Source organism: Pleurodeles waltl, chromosome 9 (genome assembly GCF_031143425.1).
Source record: "Pleurodeles waltl isolate 20211129_DDA chromosome 9, aPleWal1.hap1.20221129, whole genome shotgun sequence".
Taxonomy (NCBI): Eukaryota; Metazoa; Chordata; class Amphibia; order Caudata; family Salamandridae; genus Pleurodeles; species Pleurodeles waltl.
In genome coordinates this window covers 320,028,949-320,041,242 of record NC_090448.1, presented here as the reverse complement: position 1 = coordinate 320,041,242, position 12,294 = coordinate 320,028,949, and the positions used below count along the sequence as shown (strand labels likewise).

At 44.7% G+C, this 12,294-nt stretch overlaps 1 protein-coding gene across 3 annotated transcripts in view; it reads left to right on the top strand.

Annotated features, from left to right (window-relative positions):
* The window catches only part of CAMKV (CaM kinase like vesicle associated), a 483,421-nt gene that overhangs the window by 163,853 nt on the left and 307,274 nt on the right, over nt 1–12,294 (top strand). The window contains exon 2 of one of the 3 annotated variants that reach the window (XM_069206830.1): nt 3,069–3,187. The exons of the other annotated variants lie outside the window; for them this stretch is intronic. Coding sequence (XP_069062931.1) covers nt 3,139–3,187 — 49 coding nt within the window. The 5' untranslated portion in view covers nt 3,069–3,138. The remainder of the gene's footprint in view (nt 1–3,068; nt 3,188–12,294) is intronic. 3 annotated transcript variants of the gene reach the window in all.

The window sequence follows — 12,294 nt, the reverse complement described above, 5'->3', positions numbered from 1 at the left end:
TCTTGCTCTCCATCAAACTCCACTGCCCACCACGTGCAACCACCAGCACAAATTAAGGACAGTGTCCACTAGCACTGATTTAGAGCTCAGCACCATTTGCTCATGCTGATTATATAGCGCCAACTAAATATAACAGAGGCTTAAAGTGAAGAAATGTCAGATCTTTATAGGGCTGGCATGATGATGCACTATGTGACGATATCTTCACAGGGCCAGCAAAACATGACTGGAAATTCGAAGTTATGCAACGTTTCATGCCTTGGATTGATAGTAACTGACGATCTCTTTTCCAGTTACCTTAGCAACAAAAAGACTGTACTTCAAAACATGCGTTTCAGTAGCTTTTTATATCACTGTGCACGCACATCGCTAATGCTTCCAAAACAGTGACGATGAAGTGCCCTTGTGCAAAAGATCAGGCCTTTCTTTCATCAATACCTCGGTATCAGTACCCTCAGAACGTCCAATTGTTCTTCTGTACTCCGACTTAATACTAAAACGTACCCATTACTCGTTAGTACTTGAAATTGGTCTTAAAGCGCATCTCTTCCCTGACGTGATATTTTTGGCACATATGAACAGGACCGGTCTCGGGAACCAAAGGCAAACCTGGAAAAAATGCTCAAACGAGCCCTGCTCCCTTGGTCTCCTCCCTCTCTTTTGTCTCTTTGTATCCATTCATTCTCTCTCGTTCTCTCCTCGCTTACTCCTGCTCTGATCGCTTTCTCTCATCCGTCCTCCTCCCTTTCAAAGGCACAGCAGAGGCCCCTGCAACCTATGAAATGCAAGATGGCCCCTAAACTTTCAGGTGCCCCCCTTCAGCTCAGCTCCAATTCTTGTCGGTGAGATATGGTGCAGCTGGGGCCCTTCATCACATTCTGCAGGAGGACACATAATTTTGTGATACACCACTGTTCCCTCCCTCTCATTCTGTCTCACTTGAATCCTCCCCGTGCCTGTTACAATGAACCTCAAGAGATGGGGAGAGTGGCAGAGGCACCAGGAGTGGACATGGGCTTTCAAAACTGACCCACAAGTGCTCCACCCCACTGGGGAAAAGCCCAGTGGAATAAAAGGCCTGTCCTACCCTGCATGTGAAGGAAAGCGGGAAAGACAACAAAATGGGCTGGAATGGGTGTATTTGGCGCGATGCAACCCTTGGTACGATGCAAGGGTGGCTCTTCCATAAGGGCGGAGGAGCGTCCCCCCTCTGCCAGCAGCAACAGCTGCAAAGCCTGTGTTTATTATACCGTCCTTGTGAAAGGGGCGTGGCTTTCGGGGTGATGAACAGAGGGGAGTGCACTCCCCTAAGAGCGCATGTGTGGCTGGCTGGCTGTCTTGGGCCAGCCAAACACACATGTGCACAGGGCACTCTGCAGCCCAGAAATGCAGTTTCTGGGCTGGAGAGAGCCTGCACAGGCTCCCAGTCTGCCTGGGAGTGCCCTGGCTGGGCGCTCCCAGCCAGTCCTGACGCTGCTTTGAGCAGTGTCATGATTGGCCGCAGGGTGCAGCAGTGGAGCAGAGGAGCGGCACGGGAGAGGAGGTACGTTTTTTATAAATGTTATTTTATTTTTTTAGATGTTATTAATTCCCCTCCCCCCCCCCACCCCACCGCACTCTGCCCCACCCCCAGGAATCCCCACAAGCCAGGACTGGTAGGATGATGATCACAGGGTTGCTGTTAAGGTTAGATGGATGGTCAGTGATATCATCTCATATCTGGCATGGCAAACAATCCTGAGGGAATGCGCCCAATTTTGCTGCAGCTACTTATATAATTTGGCCCACTCGGCCCTGCAGAATCCTCCTTGGAGATACGATCCCTGGTAATACGGTAGTGATATGAACACGTTTCCCTGGCTGTTTTCTGCTTCCACTCCACCAATGATACTTTGGTAGAACTGGGTCACCTCATCGCCTTTGGCCACATAGCCTGGGGCAAATATACCCTACCACCAGCTGAAGAAACACCCCGAGCTTCTCAAATCTAGCTCTAAGACTGTGTAACAATCTGACTGAGGACTTCGAACTCAAAGACAACCTGTGGTTCGTGAGAAACCTAAAGAGACACCTTTTGACAGGTTACCCACAGGGCTTTATTTCAAGAGAACCGGAAACCTACCCTCTCAAACCCTTTCATAAGTGCGGAGTTCCCCACACACATATAGATCAATGTTCATACTCTTTCTTTCTCCCACACACACACCAGACGTGTACCCTTATATTTATTGACAAATGTACATCAACATGTGTGCACATACCTCTACAGACAACTGTAGATGGACACATGCGCAGACATGCACTTGCATGCAATCACCTAGGCTCAAACACACACCTGAACACATACAGACACAGGCACATGCACAATCACACACCCACATGTATATGAATACGTACATGTAGACACAACGCACATCCGCACACGTACAGGCACACACATCTATAAACACAAATACAGAGGTGAAGAGTAGCATTTTCCTGCTGAGTTATTACTTAAATAGCTTCTAACAGTGTTCCTTCCCTCTTTCCTGGTAGGCTTTGGTGGGATTTAAGGCCAAGAGACAGTGGCAGTTTGCGCTTTATAAATACAAAATACCAAATACGCACATCTACCACGTCACACGTACACTCACACTTATATGTAGACACTTGCAAAATACAAGCAGATGCAGGCAAGTAAATACTCACATAAACACAAGCTAATGCATATTTACCCAGAGACACATACTACCACGTGCACACAAACATAGCACATCTGCAAACACACAGAACCACGGGCACGTGTACCTACATTCACTCACAGCCATTTCACACCTACACACACTCACATGTAAACACTAAACAGAGATGTAGTATGTATATCTATGCTAAGGCCAGAGTTGGTGCCTCCTGCAGATATCCCCAAACCTTTCCTGCAGGGAATGCTCTGCGTGGTTACATTTTTCAGGGCGATCTTGTCAAGAAAGATGGTCAGATCAGACAGTTGACTTTGAAGAAACCATGTTATTAATCAAATATTTATGTGCGATGAATGCCCAATTTATTACCGTCATCACGTTGCCTTGCAGCAGTCAGCTGGAATGTCGCTGGGATTGTACCCGCCTGACGCCTCCGCCGGCCTCGCTGAAAGGCCCGTCAATGCCGGCGGCGCTACCCTTCACTCGAGCCATTCCTCGGTCAACTACCGGTAATTCACCTGCGACCAACGCCCGCATCCGCCGCATTCCTGTAAAGTACTTACACGTTTTCGGCCTCAAGTTGGCCACCATTTTTTTTTTATCCCTCTTATTGGACGTTAAATGTAGGTGCGTCTCAATTTATTCGTTTGGTGTTTTCTCTCACGGTTGACTGGAATACTTCTTCACTCCCATCCTCTTCCCCAATCGGCTATCCAAGTTCGTTGTGAAGCACAGTCCCGATTAACCACAGGTTTAATCCATTTAATGAGGGATTCAGAGACTTTTTAAGGCTTGGGCATATTGGGTTCTGGCCCTGGGCTCCAGCCTTGGGAGGGGGGGGGGGGCGGGGGGAGGGCTGGTAGAGCCAGCTCAATTCTGCAGGATATGACTCCCATGACCTTGAATAATTCTTAAACAGATTGTTTTAAATACGGTTTTCCTTTAATTTATTTTGAATGTGGTTGATGTGTGTGTCTAGTACAGACATTTTGCAAAGAAATGTTCTTGTTTTTCATGCAACACCCATTAAAAAAGGCTTGTTTTAGATCACAATAGGGCCTACATATGAGAAATGGGATGGTGCCATAGAGATTATTTGCAGTAACATTAGTGAACTGCTCCACACATCACTGTGCCTGAATATTAGATGTAAACACATTTAGAATTTGGACAATTGCGCCTGTGCAGTGTCAGTGACCTAGTCAAAAAGGGCATGAAAGAGATTAAATTGAACCATAAATTCAAACCTGTTCTGAACAGGGAGCCCCCAAAATAGGTTTGGCCCAGAGCCCACAAAATCTTTACAATGTCCCTGGGGTGATCTTTTTTGTTTCTCACCCTTCAGCTTTTCCAGCCTCACCTTTAGCCTGCCCGGTATCCATTCCACAGGCGGCTTCTCCTTTAGCTGCTGTCTCCTTCTGGGGAGGATGCACATGAAGGCTCCACACCTTCTTGGCACAAGCCTAAACTGCAGTGTTCAGTTTAAGCAGGTGGCTTCCAGTAGGGGCCACCGCCACTCAGTTTTAGGGACTGGCACTTATTTCTCCTCGTCAGACATCTCCCGAGAGCAAGGGAGGAAAAACACACAAGAGGGAAAGACAGGAGAAGACAAAGATGGAAGAACCGTCACAAAGTGGGAGAGTGAGAGCCCCAAGGAGTGAACTAAAGGGACAGGGAGTGTCTGACAGATAACTAAAGAGGCCTTGGGAGGATTCAAGGATACGCAGTGTAGGTATTCAGTGCACTGATATTTAATATCGCTGACAGTGGGCTTCTGAGCAGAGCTTTGGCACTGGCACTCTTCGTTTACAATTAAAACACTGGTAGAGTCAGGAAAAGTGTAAAGGGTGCTGGGAAAAACCCATCAGGCGAGCAGTATCATCTAGGATTTTTCAGATTTGTCTTGGATTTTTTAATTTGGCAAGAGAGGTGCCCAGGGGGAGCTTTTGTTACCTGTTCCCATTATCTGAAAATACTGGGGCAGTTTAGAAATAGGCTCTAAGCAGGTAACAAGTGCTTTAATATAAGCTTGCCAAGACCATCAAGTCACAGTTGTGGCTAAGCAATTAAACTAGATGTGGTCCACTGGGTATGTTTTAGCCATGCAACCAATATACATGACGCGTGATCTCATTTTTACCACTTCACTTGAAAATGCTCGAAAGAAACATTGTTTCCCAAAGCTAGGCAGAGCACAAAAACAGTGACATATATTTATTTGAGACGTGTAGTGCCTTGGCCTTGAATCAGGATTGATGGAGCACTTTGCTTCATGAAATTCAGGTGCAAGTTCAGATTCATGAAGTGCTCACTCTGACTGAGGCTATCATCAACATCCAATGAATTGCAATAAAATGAAACATACTATTCTTTACGAGACAGACGGATATGGTCAAGTTTCAAACCTAAAAGGTGTATTAAAAGATTTAGCAGGGTTACAGGTTCAAATCATCTAATTAGTTGTAAATCAATAACCAACACTTGAAGATGTTTGTCGATATATTAAAATCATATAAGCAAGGCGTGCCATTATAAAGTTCTCTCAAAAGGGAGTTAGGCAAAACCAATTCTCTCTCTTTAGTGAGAGCATCCTATACTACGAAATCAGTGAAAAAGGGTTCTCGGGAAAAGCCTCAGGAAGAACATCTGATCTCTCGTCTATATTGCATTAGCTTAATTCACGAAATTATAACACTTGATACAATCATACAGGGTTCTCACATTATAAACCAACAATGTTAAAGCACAAGCTGATAATACAACTTCATTATTTGCTCAAGCTGCTGCACAATGAGGCTACCCTAAACGTCCACCACACTGACAGTTATCTGCAACACAGTGAGATGTATTGGTTAAAGCTGTGCTGGTGCTTTGCAACAACTCGGTAAAACATTCCACATGGATTGTGAAAAAGAAAACTTTTCACATGAGAATAGAACAGCAAGGACACATCGAGATAATGTATGTGAAGTCAACTTCTAGAGTAAAAAGATACTTTAGGAAAGCAAAACGGCAACCAAATGTTAGGCATTATTAAAATGTGTCTGACATTAGCTGTGGCCAATCTAAACATGAAAAATACACACTAAGTACATTTTGCAAATTACATTAAATGTTGATACAAATGCAAAAAAAAATAATAATAAAAAATCGTCATCAGAGTTACTGAAATCACAGGGGTCGCCCAATGGGCTACTTGGAAATTGTGAATGCAGGAGACAGGTTTTTAATCCCGGCCTCACCATTTTGCCAAATTGTGTGCACTTGGGTAGTGTCTTTTTCAACATATTATTCTGCTCATCTTTTGACAAGATTGGGAGTATTTAGCATTTAAAATCAATGTAAAAGCTACTAGTAAGTGTGTAGTTGAAAAGAAATGGATGGACTATGAATGAGTTGGCGATCAAGCACACTCATGATACATTCACCAAAATGGAATATGGTATTAAATTAGTAGCTTTCTAGTAAGCAGTGGTGTGCTGCAGTCTTGGGTCTCCCACTTAATCAAAATGATAATGGGAAAATCATACTCTCCTTGTGCCTCTGTTCACTAATCTGGCAATATGTGAGTACTTTGAAACCAATAAATAAACACTAGAAGGATATTTCCAGGACAGGACCCCAGTATTGTTTTTTTGTCAGGGCCACATACCAGCAGGTGGTTGCATTTGTATCTCTAAAGTTGACCATGCTCCTGAAGCTGTTGTGCAGGTTCTCTCATCTAATTCAGCCTCTCCCTCTCCCTCACTAACAGGCATTTTTTTCACAGCTCATAAAGGGCTTAGGGAGTGAGAGTTGTACACGCTGTCAAGCTGCTCGAGGTGCATTTCTAATCCTTCTCTCTTGTTTGCCCTGTGACGTATCCTTCAAAGGAATGATGCAGACAATTGGCACCCTGAAGTTTGTGTGTGAAGAGTGGCAGGTGCCACCATTGCAAAACAAAGGTGCAAAATATAGTAGAGATGACCACCCTAGAATGGGGTGCCCAGGCTATATCAATGGCTACGAGATCCAAAACATTTCTTTGCCAGCTGGTGCTGCTTTTCACATTATCTGTGTAAGGGCCTGAGTGAAAGCTCAACTGTTACAAGGGTTGAGCTACAGAGAGATGTGATTTTTTTTGCTTAGGATTGGCCCAAAGAATGCTCGTAGGCCAAAATCAATCAAAACGATTCAGTAATAAAAAAGTACATACTTATGACTTACGCATACATATGCAGTTAAATATATATACCACCATAGAAAATGATAGTGGAGTTCTAAGTATCTAGCTCCTTCATTGGATATCACAAGGCTTCCTAAGAAACTGACAGCGACCTTTGGTTGTCAGCCCAGGCTTCATCAGTCAGGAAGGATTCCTGCCACCCTACTTTGCTTTGTTTGGCCCGACTTGCGTGGAACAGGGTGACTTCAGCACCTCTGTGATGGACAATCTGTGAACTCTCTTGAGACCTCCAGGTCGCGAAAGTGTCCTGCATGCAGGGTAAAGTTCAGAGCTTCTTTGCTCAGCTGCTGATGATGTGTTGTTGCCTAGGTAGTGCAGTATAATCTCATTCTTCTGTGCAGGTATTTGGACACCATTTTCTCAAAGAGGTTTTGTTGGTAATATACCAAAATCTTTTAGATATGCCAGAAATTGGATAAGCTGCCAAAACACACTGAGCTCAATCATTGACTGAGTAAAGACAATAAAGGCAAACTCCATCCAAAACATGCTCAAAAGTAAGGCTGTGACCATCCTTGTGATTGGCGCCATGTCCTTTGCAATATCGTATGATATATCTCCCAACAGCTGTTGGTTGTTTCCCTTATGTATCAGTAATTTTGTACATTTCTGAAGAGTAGGGCAGTCCACCAAAACAAACGGTTAAGCACTCAACAGGACCTTCTGTCATGCTGGGCAACATTTTTGGCCAGCTTTAGAGTTTGGGCAGATGGGATACTCTGTCACAAACATGACGGAAATCCTATCTGCCAAACTCTAAATCAGGTCCTTAGTTAGAATTCTAAAAAGACCTGGACAGCCAAAATCCCACCCTAGCTCCACTGAAAATTGCAGGTGTGGCTGAGGTGAGGTTTATGGAGAGAGAGAGTCAGGACCATAGAATGGCCTGTACTTACAACTCCTATAGAAGATAAACTCACTCATAGAAACAAAACACATAACAAATAGGAACAATCCTTAAATGCAAGTAATCATACTTGATCTCAAAACTCTTTCAGAGTTATGGTGACAAGTTACATGCAGAAAGCTATCTTTTGCCCATAATGTTATTTGAGGTGTGCATAGCTAGAAGACCCAATCTTTCATATGTATCTAAGGGGAAGCTTTTATCGATCCTGCAATTTGCATTTAACAAGCAAACTTGTTTAATGCAAATTTTTGAGAAATATGACCAATTTTGTGTAATTTGTCATTCCTGAATTTCACGCATTTCAATGGTCTGATTAACATTTTGGCCGGATCTACTGTTTTATGGTCTGATTGTTTTCAGATACTAACCACACTCTGCAGGTTGTGAGAGTTATTGTCAAGACTTCGCTTTGTAACTCTTTTTGCCACACTGCCGGAGGAGTCTAGGCTGAGTTCCCTGGTTGATTTACCCATTTTATTGTAGCTGATAAACACTATGGAGCTCATGCGTGACATACACTGTGCCTGGTTTACACTATGGTTCTCATTAGGAGTGATATGTTAAAATCCACATAATTTACCTACCATGGAATTACCGTTACCTGGAGTTCTGGCAATTCCTGGGGGAGGGGAAATAATATCAATTACAATTTTGGGGAATAACAAGAAAAAATCAGTGTTTTCATACCAGTTCCCACATGTTTTCCCCAAGAGAATGCACGTTTCCAGCAGCCGAATTCTCCACTTAAAAACTAAAAACCTATAATTCTGATGGGCCCAGTAATGCCGTTACTGTGGTCATCAAAATGTACGGGCCAGTCAGGATGAGGGCCTAAGTTGAGTAGGTTTCGTCAGTGGGGACCAAGATGTTCTTGGTGTCAAATGAAACATCTGCTTCGGGAGAATAATCTTGCTACACAAATGTTGTTGAAACAACCATGGATAAAAAGAGCCTTCTCTAACAGAGATGTACTTTTGTCCTTTGCATGGCATGAACAGTTACTCTCAAGCATCCTCCCAGATCACTATGTATGAAACACAGCTGTATATTGGGTTAAAGTGGAGGATTCCATATTTGCCTTTCATCCCAGAAAAAAAGCTGTATGTATACATAACTCATTTGGATCCAATTGGTAGAAATCAAGGGCTTTACTTCATTGCTGCATTGATTTTATAAACCCTTGGAGGCTTTCATCGTCCTCTCTCTATGAAGATAAGGAGGCTATGAAGAAGACAATATTTTATTCTCAGGGCGAAAGTGTACACTACCGACTTAGCTGTACTGGCGGGAACAATGTGGGCTGAGCAACGCGTACCATTTCCTTGCAAGCCAAACCACACTTGCTTGAACCACGCATAGGCGTGGAGTCTGCCTTAACCGCGCATGTGCCTTAACCGCGCATATGCGAGGTTGAGGCAGAGAGCAGTCTAGCTGTTCGGGTCGGATCAGGAGCAGGAAGCATCGGGAGAGGTAAGTGGAACTTGGGCTGGGTTGGGAGTGGATAGTTTTTAGGGGTGATGTGGTTTCAGAACTGAGGGGGGTGTCGGGTTACTTTTTTTTTACGGGGAGGTCGGGTTACTTTTTTGGGCAGGAAGCAGGGTTTTGGGAACTAGGGTCTGGTTTGGGAGGGGTAGTTTTTAGGGGGCAGGTTTAGGTCTTAGGGTGGGGGGCAGGGTAGTTTTTTTGGACTGGGCGGTCGGGTTAGCTTTTTGGGCAGGAAGATGGGTTTTAGGACCTGAGGCTAGGTTTGAAGGGGTAGTTTTTATTGGTGGGGGTGGGTTTAGGGCTCAGGGTTGGGGGGGGTCACGTTAGTTTTTTTATGGGGGAGGAGGTTGTGTTAGTTTTGGGCAGGAAGCAGGCCTTTAGGAGTTGGGGTGGGTTTTGGAATGGGGTAGTTTTTAGGGTTGGGGCGGTTTTGGGCAAAGGGCGTGGTCAGGTTAGTTTTTATGGATGGGGAGGTCGGGTTATTTTTTTTGGCAGGGGATGGGTTTTAGGGCTCAGGGCAGGGAGTAGTTCTAAGGGCTGCCGCAGGGTTTTAGGACTCAGGGTGGGGAAGGAGCAGTTGTCTGGGGTAAGGTCAGTTTTAGGGCTCAGGGCGGGGGCTGGGGTTGGGGTAGTTTTTAGAGGGGCAGGGTTTTAGACATTAGGGTGGGGGAGGGGTAGTTTCAAAGACAGAGTGGGTCGGTTTTCTTTTAAGGGTAGGGCGGGGTCAGTTTCAGGACTCAGGTAGAGGGGGGTTTAGGGCTCAGGGCAGGGAGTAAGAGGCAGTTTTAAGGGCTGGGGCAGGGTGGACTACAGGGCTGAGCTATCATGTGTTAGAACACAGGTCGGGGGGAGAATTTAACACGCATATTCCCTTCCCAAACATGCTTTTATAACTAAATTCATTGTAAAGGCATGCATAGTAAAGGCATGCTTGTTAAAGACTCAGTCATTGTTCAGACTGCATTATTAAGACATGCGTGATTTCATAATACAACATACTGGCTGTTACTACCTCATATCTGGCTTATCTGGAGAGGGAAGTGGAAAGATCAAGGTGTAGTTTGCCTTTTGAGTTTATGAAGGCTCACAAACTTGTGAGTTTGATGGCATTCACAAATTATCCTTTGATCACTTGCCACTCTGGACACTGTTGGGGATTTGGCATAATTCCCTTCTATGATGGGAATGGGAGGAGAACACTCCAAAAGTGCTTGATTGTGTATGGAAGAGGACTCTCCATATGAAAAATGTTTTCCCTTGCAGGAACAAAATGCAGAAGAAAATAATATACACTTGCACATTGTGATGCATTTCCTGAGAGAGGAGCTATCTCATGTTTATAACTCTGCATTGAGGAAATAACAGATTTCGCATGACATGAGGGGGCCCTAGCTCTCGTTATAAGCTCTTGCCCGTAGCTGAAGCTTGTTAGTCAGGTTTGGGTTCCATTAGCATCTGTTACTACCTTCAGCAGGCGTCTATAATGCTTAATTAATAATAGCATTAAAGTTTCTGAGATTCAACAATTCACTAAAGTGATCAATCACACTGCCTGATCTCTGTAGCTAAAGACCTCCACTCCTGTGACATTATGTCAAAGTACAGCGTCTTACGGGGAGAGAATTAACGTGTGGTTTGAAATCTCTGTGACAAAATCACCCTTGTTTATATGCATGAGTTACCTCCTTGAAGGCCACATTGCGGCCTGTCTTGTGTAAAAGGGATTTTCAAATTGTTCCACATTTACATCCTTGGAGCTCCATGTCCTAGATCCTGCTATTTTTACCATGGATAGGAAGATTAATGTGCATGGTCCTTAGGTGTGAAAAAAACTGCAGCTCAGACGTGAGGATGGCTCTCTCTCTGGTACAAACAAGCCTAAATAGTCCAGCCTCTCCATCCACTTCCAAACTAGGTATTTGTCATGTTTCAATGTCGGTAAGGTCATAAATCCTTTACGACAATTATCATAAATGTTTCTCTTAATGGAAGGAGGGTACTTCCTTGTTCCAAATGTTAGAAATTGGGTTAAAGGTTGACTGAGGTGTGAGCCCTGGTCAAGCAGGGACCACAATTCTAGTCAGGCTAAGACACAAGCAAACCCCAAATACGCCTGTGCTCACCCCCTGGTATCTTGGCACATAGCACCCAGGCTTAACTTAGAGGCAACGTGTTAAGTATTTGTGTAACAATTAAAATAGTGAAAAAAATCACACAAAGTGATCCAACACCAGGTTAGAAAACTAGAGCAAAATGTAATTAGTAAAACAAGACCAAAATAACAAAAACCCAATTATTAGAACCGGTAATGTTGAATATTAAAGTTTTTAGTGTAAATAGCACCATAAGGTGTAAAACACCAACTGTGTATATGTATTCCTGGTGAAGTGGGACAAAGTCGGGCATTCAGGCTGACCGGGATGCAGTGCAGGCTGGCAACTGGGACCCAGTTATGCCCCCTGACTGGAGTCCTGGTTTGTGGAGCATTGCGTGGATCCAAGTCGAGGATGCGTTGCGCAACTGAGGTGAAGCCTGGGTTCCAAGATTCGGCAATCCCGCCAACAAGAGCTTACAAATTATGATGCAAAGTCAAGAGACAGGGATGCATTGTGCACTAGGGGTGATGTGTCAGTTCTGAGGAGCTGCGGGGCTGAAATGTGGAGTCTGTCGTCGTCGCTGATATTGCCTTCAGCGAGGCAGCGAGGGCCTGAGCCAGTGAAGCGTTGTGCAGCGGTGGCTCTGATGTGGCATCGGGCTGCGATGATGTGGGGTCTTTTGTGGCAGTTCCGATGCACACAGTGTGGCAATGCATCAGTTATGTTTGAGTTTGGGCCACGCAGCAGAGTACATTTGTCGGTTCCGCTGGATCCACAGAGGCTGGCAGAGTACCTTAGGCCCACTTCCAGGGGTCCAGGTCTGGGGTGGCACCACTTGGCAGGACAGACTCACAGATGGCAGAGTCCAGGTGCAGATGCAAGGTTGTGGGAAGTCTGTTC